This window comes from Emys orbicularis, chromosome 16, assembly GCF_028017835.1.
Source record: "Emys orbicularis isolate rEmyOrb1 chromosome 16, rEmyOrb1.hap1, whole genome shotgun sequence".
In the NCBI taxonomy this organism is placed as follows: Eukaryota; Metazoa; Chordata; order Testudines; family Emydidae; genus Emys; species Emys orbicularis.
The window spans coordinates 27,892,340-27,917,589 of record NC_088698.1 but is presented as its reverse complement, the minus strand read 5'-3'; the positions used below and the strand labels follow the sequence as shown (position 1 = coordinate 27,917,589).

At 47.2% G+C, this 25,250-nt stretch overlaps 1 protein-coding gene across 1 annotated transcript in view; it reads right to left on the bottom strand.

The window, feature by feature from the left end:
* CUX2 (cut like homeobox 2) overlaps nucleotides 1–25,250 on the bottom strand; it is a 219,916-nt gene that overhangs the window by 59,803 nt on the left and 134,863 nt on the right. The window contains exon 3 of the mRNA XM_065417817.1: nucleotides 21,603–21,650. Coding sequence (XP_065273889.1) covers nucleotides 21,603–21,650 — 48 coding nt within the window. The remainder of the gene's footprint in view (nucleotides 1–21,602; nucleotides 21,651–25,250) is intronic.

Here is a 25,250-nt window from a genome sequence, read left to right as displayed (position 1 = left end):
CAGTTAATTTTTCAGCATTTGCCTACACAATCCTGGTGGTTTTTCCCACCCGCTCCCACCTGATTGCAGAGCTCTTTGTTCACTAAGGTCCTGACCGTCTAAAGGTTTTTAGGTGCCTAACTTCCATCAAACTCAGTGGGAGTTAGGTGCCTAAATAGCCTGGAGAATCTGGATCAAAGTGACTTTGTTCAGAACTTTCACGTTCATCCCCGATGGATTTGCTGATGCCGGAGAACATGATCCGTCGCCTTCCAGCACTTGGATAGACGGGGGGAAAAAGAGGTTCAAATTAGGGAACCCGGGACAGGCAAATATCCCCTTCCAAAGAGCATCTCTGTGCTACCGCGTGGATTTCACCCCAAGCACGAGCTGCCACGAAGATTGAATTGAGGAGTCTCAGCACAGAGCAGGTCTCTGAAGGCTGTGGGGAGGAAGTCTGCATCAGCCCTGCTTGGAATTGGATAATCAACGATCACCTGACTCTTTTACGAGCACTAAGTCTCTGCTCCTGCATCCAGCTGAGCCTCCAGGCAACCCCCCTCACCTCGCCGGGGCACTGAGTAGCTATGGCAATCCGCCCACGTGCTGTCACTGGGGGAGCAGGCCCTGAATTCGTAACAGAAGTTAGAGGAAAGGGCTGAACCCAGAGCGACGAGTGAGACTGGGATGGCGTCTGTCCAGCCACATACTCCAGCTTGGGTTGCTGAAGCGCCAAGTCAGTGCAGGCTGCCTGGTTTAGCGAGCGGAGAACCAGGCTGGGAGCCTGGAATCGCAGGGTTCTAATTCTCTCTCCTCCATGACTGGCCGGCAAGGTCTGGGGCCAGTTACTGGGCCGCGTATGTCAGATTTAAGTGGCAGGTAGGCAAGTAAAAGGAAGTGGCCCAGGGTACTTAGCCCTTCCGATAACAACAGAACGCACTGATTGAGCTATAGCGTATAGGGCTTTCTAGGGTGCTCACTGCAGGAGTACCTGAGAGTCTCATGGATATTAAAGCATTTATCCTCGAGTAGGAAAGTATTATTACTCCCGTTTCACTTATGGGGAAGACTGAGGCACAGAGAGGTTAGATTCACGAAGGGATTTAGAATCCTAGCTTCCTGGAAGATAGGAGCCTAGACGCCCTTTTGGGGTCTGGGCCTTAAGCCCATTCTGAAGTGCTTTGCTGAACTGAGGCCGCAGTGACTTGCCAAGGCCCCCAGGAAGTCTGCACCAAAGCTTGGAACAGGCTCATGATGTCCCATGTCCCAGCTCAGCACCTAACCATGGATTTCGTTGTCTGACTTTAGACAGCCACATTGGAAAACTTTGGCTTTGACCTCCCGGTGGCTCCTTTTCCCCATCCTCATGGGGGCACTGGACAGATTCGCTATTGAATGTTCATTCCGTGCTCTGAAAGTGTAGAGCATTGATTGCGTAAGTGCTCAGGGTTATGATAAAGCCCCGGACCAACCGCACTATTGTAACGGAATTCCATTTATTCCAGAAAAAGTCAAGGATCAAAAAACATTGCCCTGTGTTAATTTATCCTCGGCAAGAGTTACCCTGAAATCTCACCAGGAAGCCAGGCTGATTTCAGGGAAAAACCCATCAGATACATGGTACTCTACATTTACATTTGCAGTAACTCCAGAGCTAAAAATAAGACAATGAGCAGCTTGTCTGTATTAATAATCACCTTCCACCCAAGGAACAGCAGTGGTCTTGTGCGCCTCTAGAAAGAGAACCATGTCCTATTTGAAGCTACAACTGAACTGGTCCCAACTGGCAGAAGTGGTATGAGCAATGGCGTAATCATCAGCTACACCGATCACGGATTTGATAATTATCGAACGCAGTCCTAACTTCCAGCCGCAGCACAGTGACAGCGCCGCAATCTCACCAGTCTAAAGGGGTGAGAGGGGTTTTTTTTGGAGGGGGGGGAGGGGGGGGTTCTTCCCATTGCTAGAAAAGCTTCCAACCTCCACACAAGAGTGAATTTAAATTGCTTGTCATTCAAAACAAAAGCAAACCACTCATTTGTAATTCACCAGCCACTTGAGCAAACCACGTCCCCCCTCCACGCTCACAGTCACTAGAGCACAAAGATCATTTTTCTATTGTTAAAATTGCATAAGCCATGGCTTTTATTAGCATCTAATACACAGACCCACTTTCTCATTCTAGTGCTTCCAGCATCTTCAAAATTTGGGGGCTTTCTTTAGCATTTCACAAACAAATTCGGCTTCAGGGGGTTTAAAAGAGAAAACCACAAACACAGCGGCAATAGGCCAGTAACGCAAGCGGAAAACTATCAGAGCTGTGTGTGCGCATTTTAACTGGACAAAGTTCCGTTCTCTGCATTACCAGCTGCACATCATCTCTAGGTGGTTTTAGAAGCCCTGATTTAAGGCTCCTCCTTTTTACAGTAGGAGAGGCTACTGCAATGCTTCTGCACTAGAATACAATATCCCTATGGAGCCCTTTTCCATCTCTAGCCTATACGTTACGATGAACGCAGACTTTGCCTTCCCGGAGACTCACCGTTCTAGTGCAGTTGTTTTATCAGCCAAGAACCAGAGAACTGGGTTACTGACATTCATTAGCCATCGCTAGCACAACAAAAGGGCACGATGGCTCAAGGCCAACATTTTCAAACTTGGGTGCCTACAATTAGCCACCTAAATACATACTAAGGGCCCAAAGGCATCTACTGAAGTCAATGGAAAGTTTCCATTAATTTCGGTGGGCACAGGTTGGGTCCTAGCTACTCCCTAGAAGTGGCCTGCTTATCAAAGGTGCTGAGCATGTGCAGCTGAAGTGGAAAATAGGCCACTTGTCCTGATGCCTCAATGAACATAGGTGCCTAAGCTTGAAGCACCCACATTTCAATCTTATGACCCATGTCAGTGACATGTAACTTTCCATTCAAATAGGTAGAGGGTTCTCACTGGAGAGGAAACAATCATTGGCGTTGACTTTTATTGGAAGTGTTATGGCAGCCCAATTTTTACTTTATAAAAGCATCGCCTCAGTATCACGGGCTGAGATGAGAACTATTTAGTGTTGACTCTACAACTTGTGCAAAAAGCGCCATAAACTCATCCCATGGAGCAATGAATTAGGAAAGAGCAGAAATTGTACAGAATCCGGATTTCTCCTTGGGTTTTATGTTTATCACGCGGGCCCAGTGGGGCTGGACTGGGATTCAGGAGACCTGTATTCTGGTCCCAGCTCTGCCACTGACTCACTGAGCAAATCATTTCATTCCTCTGTGCCTCAATTTCCCCCTCCGCAACATGTGGCTAACTCAGCCTCCCTGCTTACGGAAATCACTTTGAGATCTATATCAGTCAAGAGCTCAAGGGGCTTCAATGTTTTTTTCCCATTTTTAAATGGTTTTGGGGTTTCATAAAATCTGTAATATTCAAATAGAAAACAGAGAAATTTTCATTCTAGTCAGAAACCAAAAGTATGTATTTCTGTGTAAAAGACATGTTAAAATTCAAACACAATAGAGGGTCATACTTCCAGTACTGAACTAGTTTCTTTTTTCTATGAATGAACAAAATCATTAAGTACCCACACATGCACCTCTGTGCGCACACACACAAACCCATGCAGTTAAAGTGTAAAAGGGTAATAGAAGTTTTGGGGTTTTTTAAGAGGAACTCTATCTAGCCCTCTTCACTATGATATTTGAGCAACCTAAGAGTCACTAGTGGATTTTATCCCCACAGCCTCCCTGTGAAGGAGGGCAGAATCCCTCCCCATTACAGAGACTGGAACCAAGGCCCAGGGTAGATTATACAACCTGGCAAAGGTCACACAGAAAGTCGGTAGCTCAGCCGAGTATTAAAGCCACAGATCCTGAGTCCCAGGTCACGCCTTATGGACTAGACAATCTGCCTGCCTGGGGCAGGAAGGTAAAAGCAAGGGGTAGGGTGACAAGCAGAATTAAGAGAGTAAATGGACATGCTCAGGCAAAGATCTCAAATGCTAAATATTACTACAGCGGGCGTTCTGAAACACTGTACTGCCTTTGTTAAAACACAGTAATAAATAATATTAACACTTAGTGTTTCTACAACGCTTTTCATCTTCAAAGCACTTTAAACTTTCAAATCAATTTATCAATGTATTATCGGAGATTAATCACCTTAGAAATATACAAAAGACTTTGCATCCACATTTTAAATAAACCTTAACCCTTATGAAAAAGGCCAACAGTAAGAAAGGCGAGCCTTTCTATAGGGCTAGAAAGCTTCCCACAGAAATTAACCGAGAATTCTTTCCTTGTTACAGAATTCCACAGGAATGGTTCCAACAATCCACAGAAAGGACATCATTGGCTTAAATTTGATGGGTGAAATGCTGTCATGGGAAGTTTTGCCGTCGACTTCAGTGGGGTCGGGATGTCATCTCATAGGTTTTGCGATCGTTTCTGTGGAAGCTTGTTACATTTTATAGAACCCTCTTGATTCCAACCCTATTGCAATCTTTTCCTGGAGGGCACTGGGAGGTCACGTTTGCCACAAAGCAATGGAAACCCAAGAGTGACTCTGTTCAAAGGGGAGCAGTTTAATCAGCAGCAGGGTGATCATCACGCCAGTCTGACTTTTATGCCTGAGCCTCTCCCCAGCACTGAAGCGGGGCTGTGGTGCCAGCCAAGCCCAGCTCCCACCACAGGGAAGCCCCGAGCTGAACAGGACTCACGAGACACAGCCCACAGTGGAGATAATGTGATCAGTGAGGTGCCCATTCCACCGATGTTAATGAAGCTGCTGAAGGACAGCGGTCTGCATATAGCTCCTTTGCAGTCCTCAGACTAAAACACGGGATACAGGAAATAATGCATCACAGCCACGCGGCGAGGACACCAATTCAGTCCCATTTTACGGGAAGGGTGCTTTTACAAAGGGTTAAAGCAGGAGCTGAGAGCGCCCTGGTGAAACACACCGGAATGATGTGACAGGTGCGCTCAGACACGCTACTCCCGTTTTACCATCCGCAGTATTTTCAGCCAGTAGTTGGCTCTGCTCTTTCAGGAAATGTCAGCTAAAAAAAATTTAAATGACCTTTTCCGGATAGAGATAATCCACCTAAATATCAGCCAATCGCTTGAGTTTTTAAGGAGAGAATAAAATCATTCTGGAGACACTCCGAGTGTATTTTTCCCTCCTGCAGATGGGCCACCTTAAACTACTCTAGAAAATACATTGCTAGGAACTGTTAGTTTTGAGGATCAGCAAATGAAATAAATACACTGAAAAAACCTTCCAAGGGATGGTGTTGAGTTTTTTGGCCTAGTTTTTTTTTTTTTTTTTTTTTTTAAACAAATCAGCTTTTACAAAACCAGAACTGAATTGTTTTCATGATTGGAAAAAAATCTCAGTGAAAGTTTTAGAGTTGAATATTTCCCGGTGGTACCAGAAACCCCAGCAAAAGACGACAGGGCTTATACATCACAACTAGAAAGCGAAACCTATCTCCAGCACCCATCAAACTTCACTGCACATTGGATCAGGCCCGTGGCTGAGTGGGGACAATTCTTCTAGTTTCTCAACGCCACAAAATATGAAACACGGTAACTTCCTGGTTAATTATGAACATTTAGCCCCACTGCTCTGGGGTGGGGTGGAAGTTTGGTCATCTGGGGTTTGCTCCTGCTCCCAGTTAAGTCAATAGAAGTTTTGCCATTAATTTCAATGGGAGCAAGATCAGGCCCTCTATTTATTAGGATTTGATTTTCAAACACTCTCATCATTGGCCTTACTCTGCTCCCAATGGAGTCAGTGGTAAATTCCCACTGGGCGCAAAGCTAGGCCAATGCTGAGCGCTTATGAAAACCCCACTCACGGCAATGTACCCGACAGGGAAGAAATTCCCTCTCTGATTTTATCTGCACAGCCCCGATTCCATTTGAGAACCCTACCGCCCACCCTTAGCAAGAGCGTAAGGAGCACGTGTGGGCAAGACACAAGTCGTCAAGTGAGCGAGGACCCACAGAGGCTGTTTAATTGCCTGACACAGCTCTGCCAGGCCAGTCCTGGGGATTAAATATTACATTTGCTGGGAAATGACGTGACGGGCTGGAGGTTGGTATTTTACCTGAGTTCTAAAAAAAAAGTTAAATGTCATACTGTAACTGAAACAGAGCAGTTTGTGACTAATCAACCAACCCTGACTAATCAGAGCGCTCTTCCTTTTTCAAGGCTGCCCCTCGGGCTGAGCTTTACATAAAGGGTACTATCCTGTCCAAGACTCCTTTCCTACATGGGTCAATAGCATGGGCTGAACGGCACCGAAGTCTGAGTTTCCACAAGGAACTCTTCCACCCACACGAGTGGTACTGACCTATAGAATACAGCTGGCTTTTAAATAAGATTCCCCTTTGAAACCAGCGGGGAGTTCTGCATAAAACCCAACGGCACAATGTGGCCGGCTGTCCTTCTCCAGGTGAAAAGACAACAAGAATGTTTGTGTGGATGGGGAGAGAAATATAGTCTAATTCAGCCCTGATATACACCTGTGCCACTCCATTTAGTTAATCAGGTATGCCCTTCTTACAGCAGGGTGGAAATTGGCCCATCGGATCTAATTTCAAATCACTTTGTTGTGTGAAAAATATATCACAGTATAGAGACATTTTATACTATGTGAGTGGCTGGGTTCGATTTCCTTCCCCAGCCTGTTTAAAATATTTTGGGTTTTGATACCTAGTCAAGTAATAATTTAGATCCAAGATGTAGGGTTTGTCCTAAAGCAAGAAAGAAAGGTTTTAAAAATTGTGAAAGCAATACAAATATTCACATGCATTTAAAAACAAGAAAGGTGAGTGAAAATAGAAGGGTTTGGGCTTAGATTTATACCAACATTTGCAGTGCAGGTATCTACCGCCCAGACACTGCTTCAGGATGCTTGGAGCAGGAGAGGGAGGAGAAACTGACTAGAAACAAAAAGTGAAACTGACCAGTGGCTTTTCATAGCTCCAGTGGAATGAAGGGCAAAGAGTGAACCAACTGCACAAAAAGGGGAAAGCTACTTAGATTAACTTTGCGTTAATCACCCAAGGCAGGGAATGTGCTTTTCAAAAGGAGATCGTTTTTAATTCGACACCCCACTTTAAGACAAGGAAAAAAGGAGGAAGCAACAAGGAAACTCACACGCAAGCACATCCCAGATCAGATGTGGAATTATTTACAAATGTGCTCTCTGTTCACTGGATGGAATTTGCCCCTGGGCAGAGGGACCAGCACCAGGCTTAGGTACCACTTATGACTTATTGTGAGGTGGCACCTAGACCTGGTGCTGGGCCCTCTGCCCAGAGGTGAAATCCACCCAAACAGCAAATGCTCCAAAACAAAGGTCCAAATCCACCCAGAAACTTGCAATGCTGTATTCTTCAGAGATCTCTTTCCCCCACCTGAGTCTCAATGCCTGCAAGGAGGCACTGTCCACATGGGTATAATCCTATCAGAACATCGCTGCCAGTTGGATACATTTCACTCAGATGCAAACTCCCAGCAACTTTGTGTGGTGTTTCATGGGCAACCTGTCAGCGTAGCTGGTTTTCCCGCCCTCCTGATTGCAAGCAGTAATGGGAGAGGAGCTGAAATGCCTGCTGCCAGCCACGAGATCACAGAGATGGCCATTTGAGATCCTAAACCTTCATTTAACTGCTGTTTTCCCTCGCCCCTGCAAAATCCTCCAATGAGCCGAGGTATGGCAAGCACTCAGCTATTATATATCGATGTAACATTAATTTCTTTTTTGTTTCCTTCCACAGTGTACACTGACTCCAGGTGAGAAAACGCAACTGTGCTGGAACAACTCGGATTGATGAATTACATTTATGTGCCGGGTCTTTTTCATGGCTGGTGACTTTCCAGCAAAGCAATTATCACTGTAGAATGCATAATAGCCTAATTAATTACTATTGTCAGACTGGCCTCTGTGCCATGATTATACTGTATGAAGCCAACTTTTTAAACATTTGGAAGCAGAAATATTATTATAATTGACTGGCTAAATGGTTAAACTCTCCTATCTCTGTTGATCCTTCCCAGTATCAAAACTTTGTTAACCACCAATGATATGATCACCTCAGCGTCTCATCTCAAAGGGAGCAGAATCTGAATTGCATCGGGGTGGTTTTATTATTTTGAACATGTGATCAAATCTAGGATGAGAATTCAGTTATTTCAATCTAAATCCTCAGAGTAAAACAAAGGTGTGTGTGTTTTTTAAGACTAGGAACACGGCAATGGAGGTCTCCAAATGTTAAATGCAAATTGTGAAGGAGAGAAAAATCATAGTTTTGCACTCTTTTTTTGCCCCCTCTTCTTTTTTTGTGATGTATAAAGAAGGCCTGTAGAAGAATAAAGAAAGAAAGACTAGAGGTGGGCGGGGAAGAAAAGAGAACTTGTCTTCTTTTCCCCCTTATATTTATGAGGAAGGTCAAATCCGGTGTCCCTTGTTATGAGAGTTCTATGCAAAAACAGCTTGTTGTGTATGTAGATGATAGTCAATCTGAACAGCGCCATCTACTGGCGCACAAGAGTATGTAACATTGTTCATAAGACTGTTGGTTCAATAAAGTTGTTGTTATGTACTGCAAAAGCACCCCAAATTGCAGCTCCTAATGTTCCCTGGTTCTGGTTGGCGACTCCATGCGATTGCTTCAAACCTTTTTGCTTTTTTAGTTAGCACATGGATCTTTTCTTCCACCTCTTTATTGCTCCGTTTAAAACGCTTGTTTTTGTTAAACTCCCATCTAATTCAAATACACAATAATCACTTCAATTAATCAGATTTCCATTTGAAATATGGGATGTCCTAACCCTACAAAGCTTTCTGAGTGTCCTGTGTTCTTCCTTGCAGACCCTGTGAACAAAGGCCTGAATTTCTAACCTAGAAAACAAGCAAATGCATAAATAAAATTATCCCCTTAGAAAAAAGAAAGCCAAATCTTCTCGGGAGTTCTTTATGCACCATAAAAATGCCCCCCCAAAAGTGCTGCTACATTTCTTGAAGGAAATGGAGATGGGAGAGGTGCCCCTCCAATTTCTAATGCTGCTTCCTTTCAGGGACAGGCAGCCCTTACAAAGTACAAGCAGCAAAAACCAGAGTGGAGTGACCACTGCGGAGGAATTACTGGCAGCAGGGCAGCGTGATCAGAGGCTGGAGAAAGGATTGTAACAGGGCTGACTGTTGGATGGTAATTGGTTTTCAGCCACAATGAAACTGGTAATGAAATCAGCAGGAAAAAAACCCTGCAGAGGCCCATGGCTGGCTGAAATAAAACAACCTCCAGGGGAAATCTATCCGAATGACAGAGCAACAGCCCCAGATGCAAAAATGGGTGGCTTTTGCCAGCCAGGTGAGCAAATAATAATTTGGCCTTGGCTAGCATCTTTCATCCAAGGATCTCAGAGTGTTCTATAAAGCTGGAGCAGTGTCATCATCCTCCATTACACAGACAGGGAAACTGAGGCACAGAGCACTCAAATGACTTGTCCAAGGTCACGCAACGAGGTGAGGAGCAGGGATAGAACCCAGGTCTCCTAACTCCTGTGTCTTCTGATGACACGGCACCCCCACTGAAACTCAGGTGGCTCGGAGCTGTTCAATATTAAAGCAACTAGGCAATACTCCCCAGCCAGATGCCTTGGGGAGAGAAAAGCATGCCCGCCACTGGGTAATACTATGCTATACTGGCCTCAAGTGGTTAAGGTGGCATTAAATAAGAATACCGGACGCAAAGGGAAGTAAATACATACACACAAGAGTTCACAGGAGCACAACGTAGCCGCCTATCTTGCTGCACCGATCCAATACAGCACCTGGGCAAAACCCCTCCAAGCTGTAAAACTGGGGTAGAGCCCAGGTCTGGGACACAGGTGGCTTGGGGTCAATTGCTGGCTCACCCGCAGACGTCCTGTGTGACATCGAACCAGCCACTTAATCCCCCCTGTGCCTCAGGTCCCCGTGGGTAGAGTGGGGATCGCGTTTCCATCCCTCGCGGGGGCTGTGGAGTTACAATCCAGAGCTGCTCAGATCCGATGGGGACGAGAGCCACACAGGTAACTCGACAGATCTGGCTGAGACGGACACGTTGCTAAGTGGGGCAGGTTTCAGCTCAGCTTTGCATAACTTCCTCAGCGGAGGGCTTGTCCTGCCACCCCCCCAGATCCAGGCTGATTCAGCGCTGGGGCCCATTTGATCCCCTGTTCCATGGTAATGTCAATAGCTGAGGGATTCAACGGAGGAGCAGCCAGCATAGCAATAGGTGCTGTGCAAAGGAAGGCAGCACTCTTGGCTGGGGCTCGGTCAAAGCCATCGGGGACAAGAGTGACTGAGGGAGACAGGAACGGGGGGGTTATAATGGCTGGGCTGTGGGGAGCTGAGCGTAATCATCCTAGTCTCTAATGGAGAGGAAGAAAATAAAGACAAATACAGGGGAGCAAGGGGAGACAGGATCAGCTGGGACTCGGAACAGGAGATCCACTCAACAGAGACCCCAAAAGACACCAGCTATTCTGGAAGGAGGAGGGCAGGTGCACCCTGCGAGCGGGGAAGGCCCCTGCCCAGCCAGGGACGCTGCAGCATTGCACGGCCCCGGGGCGGAGAGCTGCAGACAGGAGGTGCTGAAAGCAACAGCAGGTTTCCTAGCCAAGGAAATATTGCTGGAAAACAGACCGGGGAAGGGGACTGGGTGAGTGTGCAGCAAACAGCAAAGCAGCGAGGGATCTCCCAGGGAATGCTACAGCCTCAGCTGCCTGGAGAGGCTGCGAAAGGCAGGGCTGGAAAGGGAGCTGAGCTGGGCTGCAAGGGAGAAAGCACTTAGCAAAGCCTGGCTGCTTCCCTGGGGGGACAGTCCTTAAAAGTGGCTCGTGAGAGCCGAGAAAGGGGGATGGATTGTCCAGGAGGGAGAGGAACGCGTGGCCGCCTAGGGCTGTGGACGATCCCCAACCAGGAGGCGCTAGAGAGGAGGAGCCACGCTGGTGGAGGACAGACAGGATTGTGTCTAAAGAGGGGCAGAGGGGAGGAGAAGGAAGCAGGAGAGTTACCCGCTGGCTGTGGAAAGGGAGAGGAAGGAGGGAGAGTGTCTGGTCAGAACTGGGAGTTCCCGTCAAGCCCAGGGTGCTCCGGAGCAGCAGCGCCGGGATGGAGAGCTGCGGCAGGTTTCCAGGAGGAGGGAGTAGGGGGAGATGCTTTCCCATGGCCAACCCGCAGTGCTGAGCAAAGGCCAGGGGGCCTTAGTAGGCAGCGTACCAAACTCCATGTGCCCCACCTCTAACCACGTCGCCAGAGCACTGTATCTGACCCAAAGCCCTTTGAAGTCAGTGGCAGTCTTCCCATCGCCTTCAATGGCCTTTGGATCAGGCCCACAGGCAGGTCTTGGACAGGGATCAGAGACAATTTTGGTCAAGAGCTGCCAACTGGCCGTATCTTCCCTGTTAGCGACTAATGGCCACACATTTCCCCAGGCATCACACAGGCATCAAACAATCCCACAGGAACTCAGGCCCAGCTAGCCCCAGTGGAGCGAAATGAAACGAAATGTTGGGATGAAAGCTACATCTGGAACATGCCCATTGTCTGAGAGTCCCTGGCTTTTCCCCTAGCGTGCTGCAGCCTGCGAGCCAGCAGCTGGGAAGGGGGGTTAAATATTTCTAAATATTTTCCACATGCCGCTCAGGCTTTGTAACCCAGTCCATTAAAACGCTTGTAAATGCTGAGACTCCAAAGACACACTAAGGAGCTGCTGCATTGAACTGTCATTAAATATGTTGGATATTACCCTGGGACATGGGAGTTCTCATTCTTTCCAGCGCTGCTCACGCTGGAGTCCATTTCTCTGAAGTCAGAAAGCTTACAACATTTTCACGAGGCCAAAAAGCAATTCACGTCAAAAAGATCAATAATATAAAAATAAAGCAGGAGAATTCTAGTTAAAGGGGATGTCCTATAAATATGTTGTTCACGTTCGTGAATCTAAGATGAAAAAAAATTAATCAATATAGTTCTTTAGATGATGTTATTTCTAATGAGAAATATACCAAGACGCTGCAAATAACTGCTTTAACGGAGGGAAAAAAAGCATTAATAATTTACTTTATAAAGCATATGATACTGAATGAAAGAAAATTGCTGCTGGTTCTTAATTTTGTTGTAATACTTCCTGACAAGCTCAATGATGCTTTGGCCAAGTTCCTGATATTAAAGTCAAAGGATGTTAATCTCATTAGAATTTTTTCTGAGGATTCCCCCTCCCATCACACTAATGCCTTGCTGGCTTTGGTTACTTGATGGGAATCCTGGTTATTTTCAAACACCATCAATCTCATCAGGTGTATCTTACTTATTAGAGTGCCAAAACCAAGAAGTTGGCACATGAGTAATCTTAAGGAGAGGCACTGTATGAGAGAGCAGAAAAACCGAACGCTCTCTCTGAGATATTTGGGGCAGTCAATGGTCAGGCCCAACAGCTCAGGGGATACCCCCAAAATACAGGTAAACCCCAATTATGCAAAGGTCCCAGGGGAGATCCCAAGCCATCACATAATCAGGGTCTTGGACAGCTGTCTAAGTATTTAAGGCAATTATGGCCCCCAATTACTGAAGTATCTGTGGAATTCTTTGCCAGAGGATGTTGTGAAGGCCAAGACAATAACAGAGTTCAAAAAAGAACTAGATAAATTCATGGAGGATAGGTCCATCAATGGCTATTAGTCAGGATGAGCAGGGATGGTGTCCCAAGCCTCTGTTTGCCAGAAGCTGGGAATGGGTGACACTGGATGGAGCTCTTGATGATTACCTGTTCTGTTCATTCCCTCTGGGGCACCTGGCATGGGCCACTGTCGGAAGACAGGATACTGGGCTAGATGGACCTTTGGTCTGACCCAGTCTGGCCGTTCTAATGACCCTCACAATCTGACGTATTTATCCTTGCAGCACCCCCGTGAGGAAGGCCAGTGCCTGTGATCCCCATTGTACTTGAGGCACAGAGATACCCAAGGATACATGGGGAGACTCTGTTAGAGCCAGGAATTTAACCTGTGTCTCCCAAGTTCTAGACTAGCACCCTAACCACTGGTCCACCCTTGAGCTCTACATTGCAAGCTTCAGACAGGCAGGGCTTGTGAGCTGAAGATCAATTCCAAATATCAGATAACGAATAGGGAACCCCCCTCGGTCCCGCATCCTACGAGTTCTTTGTGTGCGCGGCTCACTCCCACTGGATTCTGTGGGAGAGCACACACAGAGGCGCAGGCCTCAGAATTTCAGCTGAGCGCGTGACTCTAAACGCCTAGGCAGATTATGTCTTTTCTTTAAAACACTCATTTGTATCAGATGGAAAAATACCGCCACAGATCCATGGTTGGTGTGATCTGATAGATGAAGAGCCCTGTGATGGGTACCCCACGCCATGCTAATGGGACACCTTTCCAAGGGTCACACACACCCGCTGCTGATTTTTAAGCAAGACCCGAGTCCTGCACAAGCGCAGCAGGCCCCGGGAATGCGCTTTGAAACTGTTCTAGCCCTGGCTCAACGGGATGGTGCTGAGTTTTTACAGCACCCAGTGACCACTGGTTGGGGTTCCACCTGTTCTCGGCCGCAAAGAAAACTAGAGTGCAACAGTTCCCCACTGCCATCAGCGGGTGTCTCGGTGGGCACTACCAGAAAGTCAGGAGGGAAGAGCGCTAAGACGTTGATACCAAGGCCCCATTGGCCACGTCTGACTCGCAGTTCACTGCTGAAGAGAATGTTTCTGGTGACTTGTACTCCCCTGTTTTGCTATTAGCTGGGAAAGCTGCTACTGCCTCACTGAACAAGTCGTTCAGAGAGGAAATGGGGAGGGATCATTGATGGTGCCACTGGGAGCCATTCAGAAATCAGCTCACTAGGGTGCTGGGAGAGCCGATTTTTCATCCAATGCCTTGGGAAAACTTATCGGGCCAGATCCTCAGCTGGTGTAACTCCGCATAGCTCCACGGACCTCGCTGGGAGGACCCTCATGCTCAAAGATAAGCAGGTGCTTAAGGACTTTGTCAGGTTGGAACCAGAAAGCGCAGCACCTTGCAGGACTGTGCCCCTACGCGGCACAGCGGCCAGAGTTAAGGGGGAATTATAGAGAAGCTCACCAGAGCCAGCTGTGAGACTCTGGGCTTATTGCAACAGCCGGACAATCTGGGTTGTCCATTTTGGGCCTAAATCTATAAAATATTGGGGGAGGGGGGGTAACATTACTCCTGTGAGTAATCCCATTGACTTTAATGAGGTTACTCCTGTGAGTAAAGTTACTCATGTGGGCTTACATTTCTGCAGAATCAGACCCACAGATTGTAAACTCTCTAGGGCAAGGAACTTCTTGTTCAGTGTCTACAAAATGGCCAAAGTCACGGCACTATATAAATATTGTAAGAAAAAAATTAATATGAAAAATTATAACCTGCAAACATTATTCAACAGCTTTAATGCTGTAAGCCTCGCTGGAGCACTGTTCAGCCAGGAATGCCAACTGGCAAGTAATACATTTACTGAGAACATCCATGCTTTGTCCTGACACTCAGAAATTATGCTGACACATTTTCAAAGGTCAGGAAATGCAGCCTGCAGCACACAATAAAATGCACACACGGGCCCTGATCCTGCCGTTAGATCCACACAGGCACATCCCTGCAGAGCAGGGACTTAACAGATTTCAGAGCTCGGGCTATAAAGTCTAGAGAATGATTATTTGGAGGCAATTTTGGATTATACCTTTTATCTACCTAAGGCTCTTATCTGGCCCCCAGCACCGAGGTATCTGAGCACCTCACAATCTTTACTGTATTTATCCTCACAGCATCACGTGACGTATTCTGCCGCAGAGAGGCTAAGTGACTTGGACAAGGTCATGCAGGAAGGCTGTGGCAGAACTGGGAATTAAACCTGGCTTTCCCAAATCCCAGAGTGGTACCCTAACCCCGATAGGACTGTTCTTATAGTAAATTAAAGGCTCTTTTTATAGCAGAGTAAGGGGAGGAAATATTTCAAGATTATTTTGCCCTTTTCACCAGTGTAAACCTTTTTGTTTTGTTTTTAACTGACAGTCGGGTTTTGATTAAATTTTATTTTTTTAGTGCATTTACTGACCGTTGGCAACCCTTAAACCATCTTGTACTGACGCCTAATCTGCAATGAAAGGCTTCGGAATGAAATGAAAGAGGCTGTGAGGAGCAGATTGATTTTAGATGGTCAGCGAGACAGGGTCACTGCAGAAGCTTTATTCTTTTCCAACTTTCTAAAAGCCTGTAAGGGCCGGGGTGAGGATGGGGGAAGCAGGCTCTGACTGGTGGAACAGAAGAAATGGGTGGAGGGCAGGGGAAGAGAAGGGTGTATGGATGATGCTGCAGCTAAAGATGCTTTTGAGAGCTGATGGGAGAAGAGAACTGTTCCACCAGCGCAGGGGAAGAAATGGTTGGAGATGGGCCCATGCCGCAGATTTCGAACCCTGAAAATCCTGGGGAGGATCCACGTGGGGGATGTCTAAGCCCTGAGCCAGGTGAAGCCGTGACGGTAGGAATTGGTGGCTACCCTACAGGCCTCATCTTAGTCCAAGCTTCCAGTCCTAACGCCTTCAGCAGCACCAGGCTCCAATGGACAGGACATGGTGAGCCCTGCCCCGGTATGTAGAAGTCAAGCTGGGGACCTTGACTCTGTTGCCTGTATGGGTGGCAGAAGGCTGGGTACATAACCCAGGGGTTAGCCTTCTCCCCCTAGACACGCTGCCATCCAGCTCGCCTGCGTCACTCCCAAAGGAGAGTGTGCCCGGCCAGTCACTGCTTCACAGGCCCACCAATGATGCCCTTTCCTGCTCTCAGGGCACCAGCACCCAGGGGAAAACCTCACACCCCACATCTCAAAACCACACTCAATCACCTCCCCATGGAGAAAACACATGGGGCTCCCAAGCCATCACTGCTTGGTGGCCAGGAATGGGGCCTCGTCCCTGCCATGGATGGATAAACAGAGGGAAATTACAGCCCCCAAATGCAGATGGCCCCCAAGGAATGAACTCCCGCTAACTCTCTGTGCGCTGGATGGAATCCACAGGGAGCCTCTCCCTGTTAGATTCATGAACTAGAATAATTCCAGACCAGGGCACAGGCACTGCCACAGGGGATCCAACCAGCTCAGGATCTTGTCTCTGGCAGAAGCCAGAACCAGCTCCTCCAGGAGGAATTGTCCCTCATGGACAATTATTGGAAGAAGAAGCCGATAGAGAACCTTTGTCTCTAATCCCCAAAGGTTGGCTTGTACCCTCATGTGGGAGAGTTTAAATCCCTTCCACACTGCACAGGATAAAAAAAATGCTAGACATTCTCATTACCCAGGGAAATGTATAGCTTTTTTTTTTTTTGGGATCCCACTAAGCTCTTGGCCTCAGTGCTGTCTTGTGGCAGAGTGTTCCACAGGTCAATTCTGTAGTATGTAAAATAGTATTTTCTTTTGTCAGTTTTAAATGTGGTTCCTAGAATGGCCCCTTATCCTAGTATATAGGAGTGCCAGACATACCTTCTCATGATCATTTGTGAGTCTGTATCTCTCTATCACAGCCCTTTTCTCTAACTCCTCTCTGAACTAGACGGTCTCTATCTTTTGTTTGTTTCTCCATATACAGAAGCCTCTCCAGGCCTTTAATCATTTAATGAACCATCCCCTGGGTCGCCTTCCACCTCTGCCACATCTTTTCTGAGATAAGGTGAGCGAGAAGGAGCTTCTGGATTTTCTAACTTCAAAAAGCCAGCACACTACCAGAAAAGCTTTGGGCTGTAAAAGGTCCTTTATATACAAGCAAATTACTTTTCAGTAAGTGACTTGAATCTCACTAGCACCACTAGAGAAAAATTGCTGTGCTTTAAAGACAACATTACGGGTCAGGAGATAAAAAGACAAAGCCAAGGAAATTCTGAGCTAAGGTCTTACACCTAAAATTTTAACTGGCCTTTCATTATATCCATTGCTAATACTGACAACCGTGAATCGGGCTCAAAGCCGTTTGGAGAGCCATTACAACAACTCTAAAGGGGAAAGCCGGCATGCAGGGGTAATGCACAACTGGGCTCGTTCGGGGGGGTGGGGGGAAGGGGGTGCATTATTTGGGGTTGGGGATAAGCCTTTCAGAACAGAACGTGGGCTGCCAAAGAAATAGGAGACGTCTCGGCATTGATCCCAATTGGTGCTGAGCATCTTCAGCTCCCACTCAAGCCACTGGGAGTGGTGGGTGCTCACCAACAGGCCCCTGGCTTGTGTGTTCATCTCAGACAGCACCAAAAAGCAAATGGAGCCACTGGGCGAGGTCAGGAGAGTGCACGGAATGCTGCAGGCCAAGTCCCCCCTGAAGCCACAGGAAGTGTTACCAGTCGGGATTGGGTCCAGTGGGAGATTATTAAACTAGTTTCTAAAACACCAACACACATTTAATTTCCCCCATCTGGTTCCACCCCGGAGGCAGAGGGGAGCATCCTCGGTGCCAGAGCACTGTGGAGGCAGATTATGCCTTTGTAAGGCCCGATGGCTCAGCGTGCTGGGCATGGGCTCCTGGGATGAAAAGGTAAAGCTGGCACTCCCCCCAGCACTGCCTGGCTAGTGAGCTGGTAGGTGGGCCATGGTCATGCCTGCTTAGACACACCTCTATCATCTCCCCCTCTAGTGCACCTGTGCAGAGCAACTGTAACCCGCCCCTTAGCATTCAATTCATACCCCCTTCACCCGGACTCATCCTGCTGTCCTTACTCAGGCAAACCTACCATTGACTAGTACATGTGCAGACACGGGCATTAGAGCCATAGAGCACAAATACAGGCTCTGTCTCTCCCTTTTGTGTGGTTTGTCATTCCATACAGGATTTATGTCTCTGACATCGGTTAATTACTTGCCATGTTTCCATCAATTTAATTCAAAGTCTGCGCCCTTCCCTCCCTTAATGAAATTAAACAGCATGTGCATACGTTCCCCAGTTCCTACTCAGAAACAGCACCCAAATATGCACATAAAACATGTTGGCATTAAACAGGCCCATTTGATACCCCAGGGCACATTCCACACTTTACACTTGGTTCTTTGCAGGAAAAAACGAAGTTTTTTCCCCAGCCGTTCTCATTTCCGCATTAGTCGGCTCTGCCGGGCACAGATTCATGGCGCTGGGAGTTTGCCACAAAAACCTCACCAAGACTCAAAAGTGGCTCTGTTGCAAACGTCCTTCCTTTACCTGCCTTTTGCACTTTTCTCTAGTGGTCAGACTTTGCACATGAGAAAAGCGCCGGTTTTACCTTGCTGCCGAACATTCAGACCCTACTCTGCTGTCCTTCCTCACCACAGTCAAGGGGAGTTTTCCCCGAGTAAGGCGTGCTGGATACACTGCTTCTTTCCACCTCCTCATCAGGAAGCAAGTGGTCAGTCATTCCTAGCATCATTTCACTGGCTTGGTGGCATCCATGTGATAGGTACTTTCTTTCCCCAAGGGTATGAGAGCTGAATTCAGCTCCCAGTTAATCCACTGACTTCAATGGGGTTGTCTGGGATTCACAAAGGAGAATCCGATCTTGTGTATTTGACATTCCAGCCATAGCTGCTCCATTTCCATAGCCTTTTAGAAGTATCCATTTCACATCGACCAAAGGGGACTCACTTCAGCAAAACCTATTTATATTGGCCCTAAAATGCAACAGCCACTTTACAGATACAGAGCAAGACCGGAGGACTGGCTCTGGTGAGCTCTCTCAGCAAACAACATACAAACAGGGGACTGAGAAAAAGGATGTGACATGTTTTCTTTAACCTTCACCCTTTTGATCCTTAGCCCTTAACTTTACTTTCCATTTTTAACCTGATGTATTATACAGCTTTAAATTATTGCTAAATTGCCTTTTTATTTGAAATAAAATATCCGCTCAATCAGATGCGCCTAGCAGATGAAGCAGCCCTTTCCACAGCACAGGGACGCTCCAGTGTACAGACGGATTGGAAAGTTTCACCTCTGCTTTAGCATAACAAAACTTTTCATTTAGATGTTTTCATCTATCTATTGGAGAAAAAAATAAGTTTAAAATAATGACTGTAATAAATGAAGGTAATTAATTGTAGTTTGTTCCTTTACTGTCTAGTCAGCTTAATTTTACCTTTTCATCTAATAATGAGAAAATAATTTTTGTGCTCTGAGGGTTAATGATATGTAACTGCAAGAGCTGCTAATTGCATGTTGCAAACTATTCATCAAAATCCCCATCTGCGCTACTTGATTATGTTTGCTAAATTATTGCTTTGAATTATCTTTCATAAAGCAACTTTTGTAATTAGCAGGGCTTTCGGTTTGCTCTTTTCTCTCTGTGCAAGGAGATTCAAACTTTGTCCATTTCAAGCTGTTGCCATTAAGCTACTGTCATGGACAGCTTTTTGTTATTCCGTGCCAGGGAAATAAACCGGCCTTTATCTAATCAGGATGGAAAACAAAAGCTGTTTTTATTCTCAGTGGGTACGATTTAGTCCCTTCTCCACCCCACAACTCCCCCTTCCCACTAAGAAACTGCATATAAAGGATACAGGCGCCTAAATGTATACGAGCTGCTTATGGTGACTGCAAAAACACAGGTTGTTACTTCAAAATGAGCTTTTTCTTTCCGTTTAAAAGAAAAAATAGGAGGGGGAGACACAACATTCATCATGGGGGCTTTTTGGCTATTCCCCAGGACATATGATGTAGCACTGTATTCTCCCTTGTAAATATTCATGTTTAGTGAAATCTAAACCATAGTAAAGACACCCCCAGCACCAGCCATTCTGGCTGAGTGGTTTGGTGGAGGGGGGCATCACTGGAATGGCCTAGAGGCGGGACTCTGCCACCTCCTGCCTACTGGAGGGGGGTTCTGAATAAGCAGAAGCAGTCGGGATCTGTGGGGATGGAATCCGGGCCACTGGAGCCATGATTACATAGATCCAGTGGTCAGAACCTGGAGCATGGGAGGGGAGAATTTCTTGCTGTGTAAAGCCAGAGTTCTCTGGATTTCAAGATTTCACCCCAGCTAATAAGCAAACAGGGGGCAGATCGCCAGCTGTTACAAACCAGCACAGTTGTGTGGAGGTCCATGGGGCTGTCCTGATTTACAGTGAAGAAGGATGCTGATCTCCACTTAACACACCTTTCGCCTTAAATGTTTATTCCTTATATGGGCTGAGGATGGGCCAAATGCTGTAGCCTTTACTCAGTCAAAACTCCCAGTGACCTCAGCAAGGGTTTTGACGCATGAAGGATTTGCTCCTACGTTTGCAAAGATCAGAGTCAACCGAACTGAAACGGGATGGAAAATTAGCAAATGTCACCTGTACAGCCACTTTGATCCTGATTTGCACGGGGTGAGTGAGGGCAGAATACAGCCCCGCAAAGAGATGGAAATCAGCTCCTCCCTCAATTACTTGCCAAAAGCAGAGTTAATGGTCTGGAGTTTCTCCAACAGCGGCTGATAAAAGGCCCAATCTTGCATCCACTGTATTCAGTGGGAAAACTCGTACTGACTTCAGTGGGACAAGGACTGGGCCCAACACCCCTAACGCCGGACAGGCATCTTCCTATTTATCATTCAGAGGCAACTCCTCAAAAATCCCCTGCAAAAACCTTCCTGGAAGAAACCGAATCAGTAAGGGGGATTCTAAAGAAAATGTGGAGTCGGGCGGCCAGACTCTGATCTGAGTTACACTGCCATAAATCCAAAGCCACTCCTCTTTAGGGGCAGGCTGGGTCTCCCAAAGCACATAGCTCATCTTCTCCAAGCAGATCTAATGAAAGCTATTGGGAAAAACGCAGTATTTAAAAGACTGAAAATGTATTCCTATTGTTATCGCTCTCTTTTGTGTATTTATGCATAGTGCATTGGAATGAATCAATACCGGATTGCCCTATAAATAAATGAGCATATCAGTAAACTGAGTAATAAAATGAAGTGATGAGAAATATGGAAATCAGCCGCATTTGTGTAAATCCAGTTATTGTTTACTTTCATATTTTCTTATGCAGTTCCGGTGTTCCAAAGAGACAGATTTCAAGTAATGTAATGCTCAGCAGATGACAGATTCTAATGTGTTGCTGGTGGTGAGCGCTGAGTGCCTCCATCTCTCTAGGGGTTTCAATCTACGCACATTAGAAGAACACAGAAAGCAGCCCCCAGAAGAGCAATCATTTAAAACAACTGTTCTGAAGTGCGATATTTCTCCCACACTGCCCTCCCCTTTAGAAGGATTTAAATCTCTCCACATCAGACTGGTACCTGGGCTGGGAAAGTTCATTTGCACATGTAAAATACCCAAGATCTCTTGTGAGATGACTAGGTGGGGGGACACAGTACAAACTAGGAGCAATCAGTACCGTCAGGGGGTCAATGAAGGGATGAATTTGGCCTTAGTGAGCTCAGAGGAAGCGTATGAGAGCTGGAAGTGAGGAACATGCTGTGCAGTGATTGTGCAGTTTGGTCTTGGTATCTATCTGCTTTTTCTTATCCCCAGGGTCCATCTCAGTCTAATCTGGCTAATCGCAAACACCATCACGACAGAGTACCTCTTGCGAGTGACGGCTTCTTACCTCTGCTTGGAAGCTCTTTAAGACAGGAGCCACCATCTCTCTGATTTCCTGAAAGAGAGATCAGAGAGTTCACCAGAAGCAGATATCGTATGAGTTCTGCAGTGGTATTTGTATATATCTACAGATCCACACACACTGAACTACGGGCATGAGCAACTACCTGTCTCTTCTCTGAAGCTTTAGAGCTGGTGACCTGGCTGGACTTAATCTTCTCAACGGCTACTCTTAACCTACCATAATCTAAAATCTGACAAAGGGTGAAGAGGTTCTTAATCCATAGCATGTCTACATTGACTGAGTCTTTGCAAGAGGCCAGTCAAACAGCACTGATCTTTCTCCCCTCCCCCACTTTCTCTTTACAGGGGGTAGTCAAACCCCTCCCTCCCGTCCTCTGCCTACCAAGACACATTAGTCCTTTGCAGCATCCGTTTCCAATAAGTCTTTCGAAGTGCGGTGCGCCCCAGAGCTGCTGTGAATGGGTCCCCCGCCCTGCAAGAAGAACGTTCTTAGGGCCAAGCTCAGCAGGGGCCACATTCGTGATCCCGGAGTAGAAGGCAATAGGAGACACCCATGAGTATCTGAGAGGAGCATGTGTAATTCAGGAAGACACTGAACTATGTCAGTCCTCTTCAGGTGTTGATACTGCTCTACACCAGCTGCTCTTCTGCGTACATGTGTTCACAAAGACACATCACTGTCTCAGGTCTCTGGATCCCTGTTTCCGCCTAGGCACGGCCAAGCTATGGAAGGGGAGGGCAATGCCTGTACGGGCTACTTCAGCCCTGAGGCTGCGGTAATGGCCAGATAGGATCCTGCCCGCACACAGTTACCCAGCAGGGTATGTGGTTTGACCCTTTCTATGTCGTGAGGAATACAATTCATGGGAGCACAGCAGATTGTAAGCACACAACTCAGCTTAAACCAAAACACGGCTGCCAGATTAATGACAGCGTTTGGCGAGCAACCATTCTAACAACAAGGTGAGCACGGTCACCTCGTGCAGCGGCCCACCCAACAGCAGCCAGTGGGTCTCGGGACAGTTCCGACTGATCTGAATTTCAGAGGGGCTGAGCACTGAAGTCAGTGGGAGCAGCGCCTCTGAAAAGCCGGTCGCAGATCATCACAGCAGGTACCTTACTGAGGGTGTCAGATGGGGAGCCAAGGTCTGACTGGGACATGGGGACTAAGGGACGTCTACAACCCCAGGTAACTTTACTCTAGCTAACTCAGTACCGGAGCAGCGAAGACACGACATTACAGGCTTCACGACGGGCTGGACAAGTCGCTTGGAGCCCTGGGTAATTACTGATGTCTGTCCTGCCACGGCTTCACAGCTGCAGTACCAAGCTAGCTGGAGTAACACTAGCTCACGTATGTCGACATGAGCCGCCATCACTCCTTGTGACCGCAGGGCAGATACAGCCTAGGCTGCCCCCTTTTGCCCCTCAAGTTGGTTCCTTCACTTAAGGTGGAAGGCATGATGGGAAATGCTGCTACCTGGGGTTTTGCAGGCGAGGGGACACCCTTATCCAGCACCTTCCATCAGCTCTACGCTAACTTTATACATTTCCTTTGAACAGCAGAAGCATTGGTGGCTATTTCTCAAGTGCAGCCGCTGTGGGGAGATGGTCCGGGGGCTCGGCGGAAATGGGCATATGTCTGTCACCTCTGCGGGCCTGGGTTCAAATCCTGGCACGCGCCCCAAATGGAAATGCATTTGGTGACCTCCACTGAGGCTCGTTGCGAAGCACTGCAGGAAGGGCAGACTGTGCCGAGGGGAGGCCCGCACTGGATAACGGGGGCATGGAGCCAAGACCAAGCAAGGGAAGAGCTGGGAAGTTTGGGGTTTATAAAGCTGATTCAAAGAGCATCTTACAGCCAGGATTCAATCCATGAAGGCAGACTCCCCTCTGAGGTGCCCATTTCTATCCAAGCTCAGAGAGGGCCTTGAAAGCTCACTCCAGCGGTCTCTTCCAAAGGACAATCCACCGCTGCAGAGCCCAGCCGGGTCCCCGGATATTGGCCCACATCCTGCTCTCACACCCATGTCAATCCAGAGTCACTCCATTGACTTTAATGGAGTTTCTCCCATTCACATGGACGTGAAAGCAGAATCTGCATTATTCCCCAGAGCGAGGATATACACCTGTGGTAGGCTTTCTGTTCAGGGAGACACGGTTAACTCTCTCTGGGCCAGCTATCAACTAGTGTGCGCACACAGAATGGAGACGCATCGGCAATTCTAAGCGGTGGAAGTTTGCACAGTGCATTCTTGCATCAGGCATGGCTCGTGGGCAGAGTCGTTAGAGCCGGATCTAGTTTTCACTGAATTTGACAGAAAGCTTTCAATTGACTTCGCTGGGATTTGGATCAGGCCCAAGGTTTCTCTCTTTCATTGGCACCCAATTCACTCACCGTTTTTAAACAAATTAACCCCCAAAGTACATGACTCACATTATGGCCCACCAGGGCCTTTGCTGAAAAAGAAAACTGACAGGATTTAACAGAGCAGAGAGCACCAATCTCCCACTGGAATTAACAGGAAGGAAACTTTAAAGCTGCTGCTCCCATCTACACTGGCCACCCTTCACTTTTGCCCAGCTGACCCTTTAAATCGGAATCAGCATTGAATCAATGGCTGCTGGAGCTGCCGACTTGCACACCAGATAGAACACGGAGGTTCTGTCCCCTTGTGCTGGTTAACGATCCCCTTGCACTTTTCCCACCAGATTAGAAGTGTTAACCATGGTGACGGGCCAAAGTACATACAGTCATTACATCCTGATCCCCTTCACTTCCTTTTTCGTTTTCAGTTGAGTACGTTTACTATTAGAGAGGGCTGTCAAACAGTCACCACCCCAGGTGTGGCTGCATTTCAGAGGTTGGTGAAGTGTGTTCCCTGTGTCAAATTTCTATACATGGTTTAAGATCTTTAAATGCTAAGCTGTAGCGAGAGAAAACGCTGGTTATCATTTATTTGCGTGCAAAATCCATTTAATAGACATCACAAACATATGAACAATGGGAAGACCAACGAGGGAGCAGGGTTTCTAGACAAGAAGGAGATTCATGGAAGGAGATTTTAGGCTCGATATCAGGAAAATTTACTATGTGTCATCCCCATTAGCAGGAGGAAAGCCCATTCCTGGGGCAGTTAGACTGAGATTGTCAAACGTGTCTGAGGGAGGGAGTTAGGCATCCAAAGGCCATTGAAATTCACTGGGGCTGGAGTGCCTAACTCCCTTTGGCCCAGCCTTAAATCTTATTGGACAGAACACCAGAAAACTGACAGGAGGAAACTGAGAATGGATCAGACAGGACCATAAAGGCCCTTGCCCCTCTCTCTAATTTCTCTGAGCCCCTTTAATATAATAATATACCTAATCTCATAGAACTGGAAGCGATCCTGAAGGGTCATCAAGTCCAGCCCCCTGCCTTCACTAGCAGGACCAAATACTGATTTTGCCCCAGATCCCTAAGTGGCCCCCTCAAGGATTGAACTCACAACCCTGGGTTTAGCAGTCCAATGGTCAAACCACTGAGCTATCCCTCCCCCCTTTCTGCCAGCCTTACTCCCACGAAGGAGAACATCACACCCCATGCTGTGGTCCCACTGGAAGCAATAGGGCTACTCATGGAGAAAGGTGT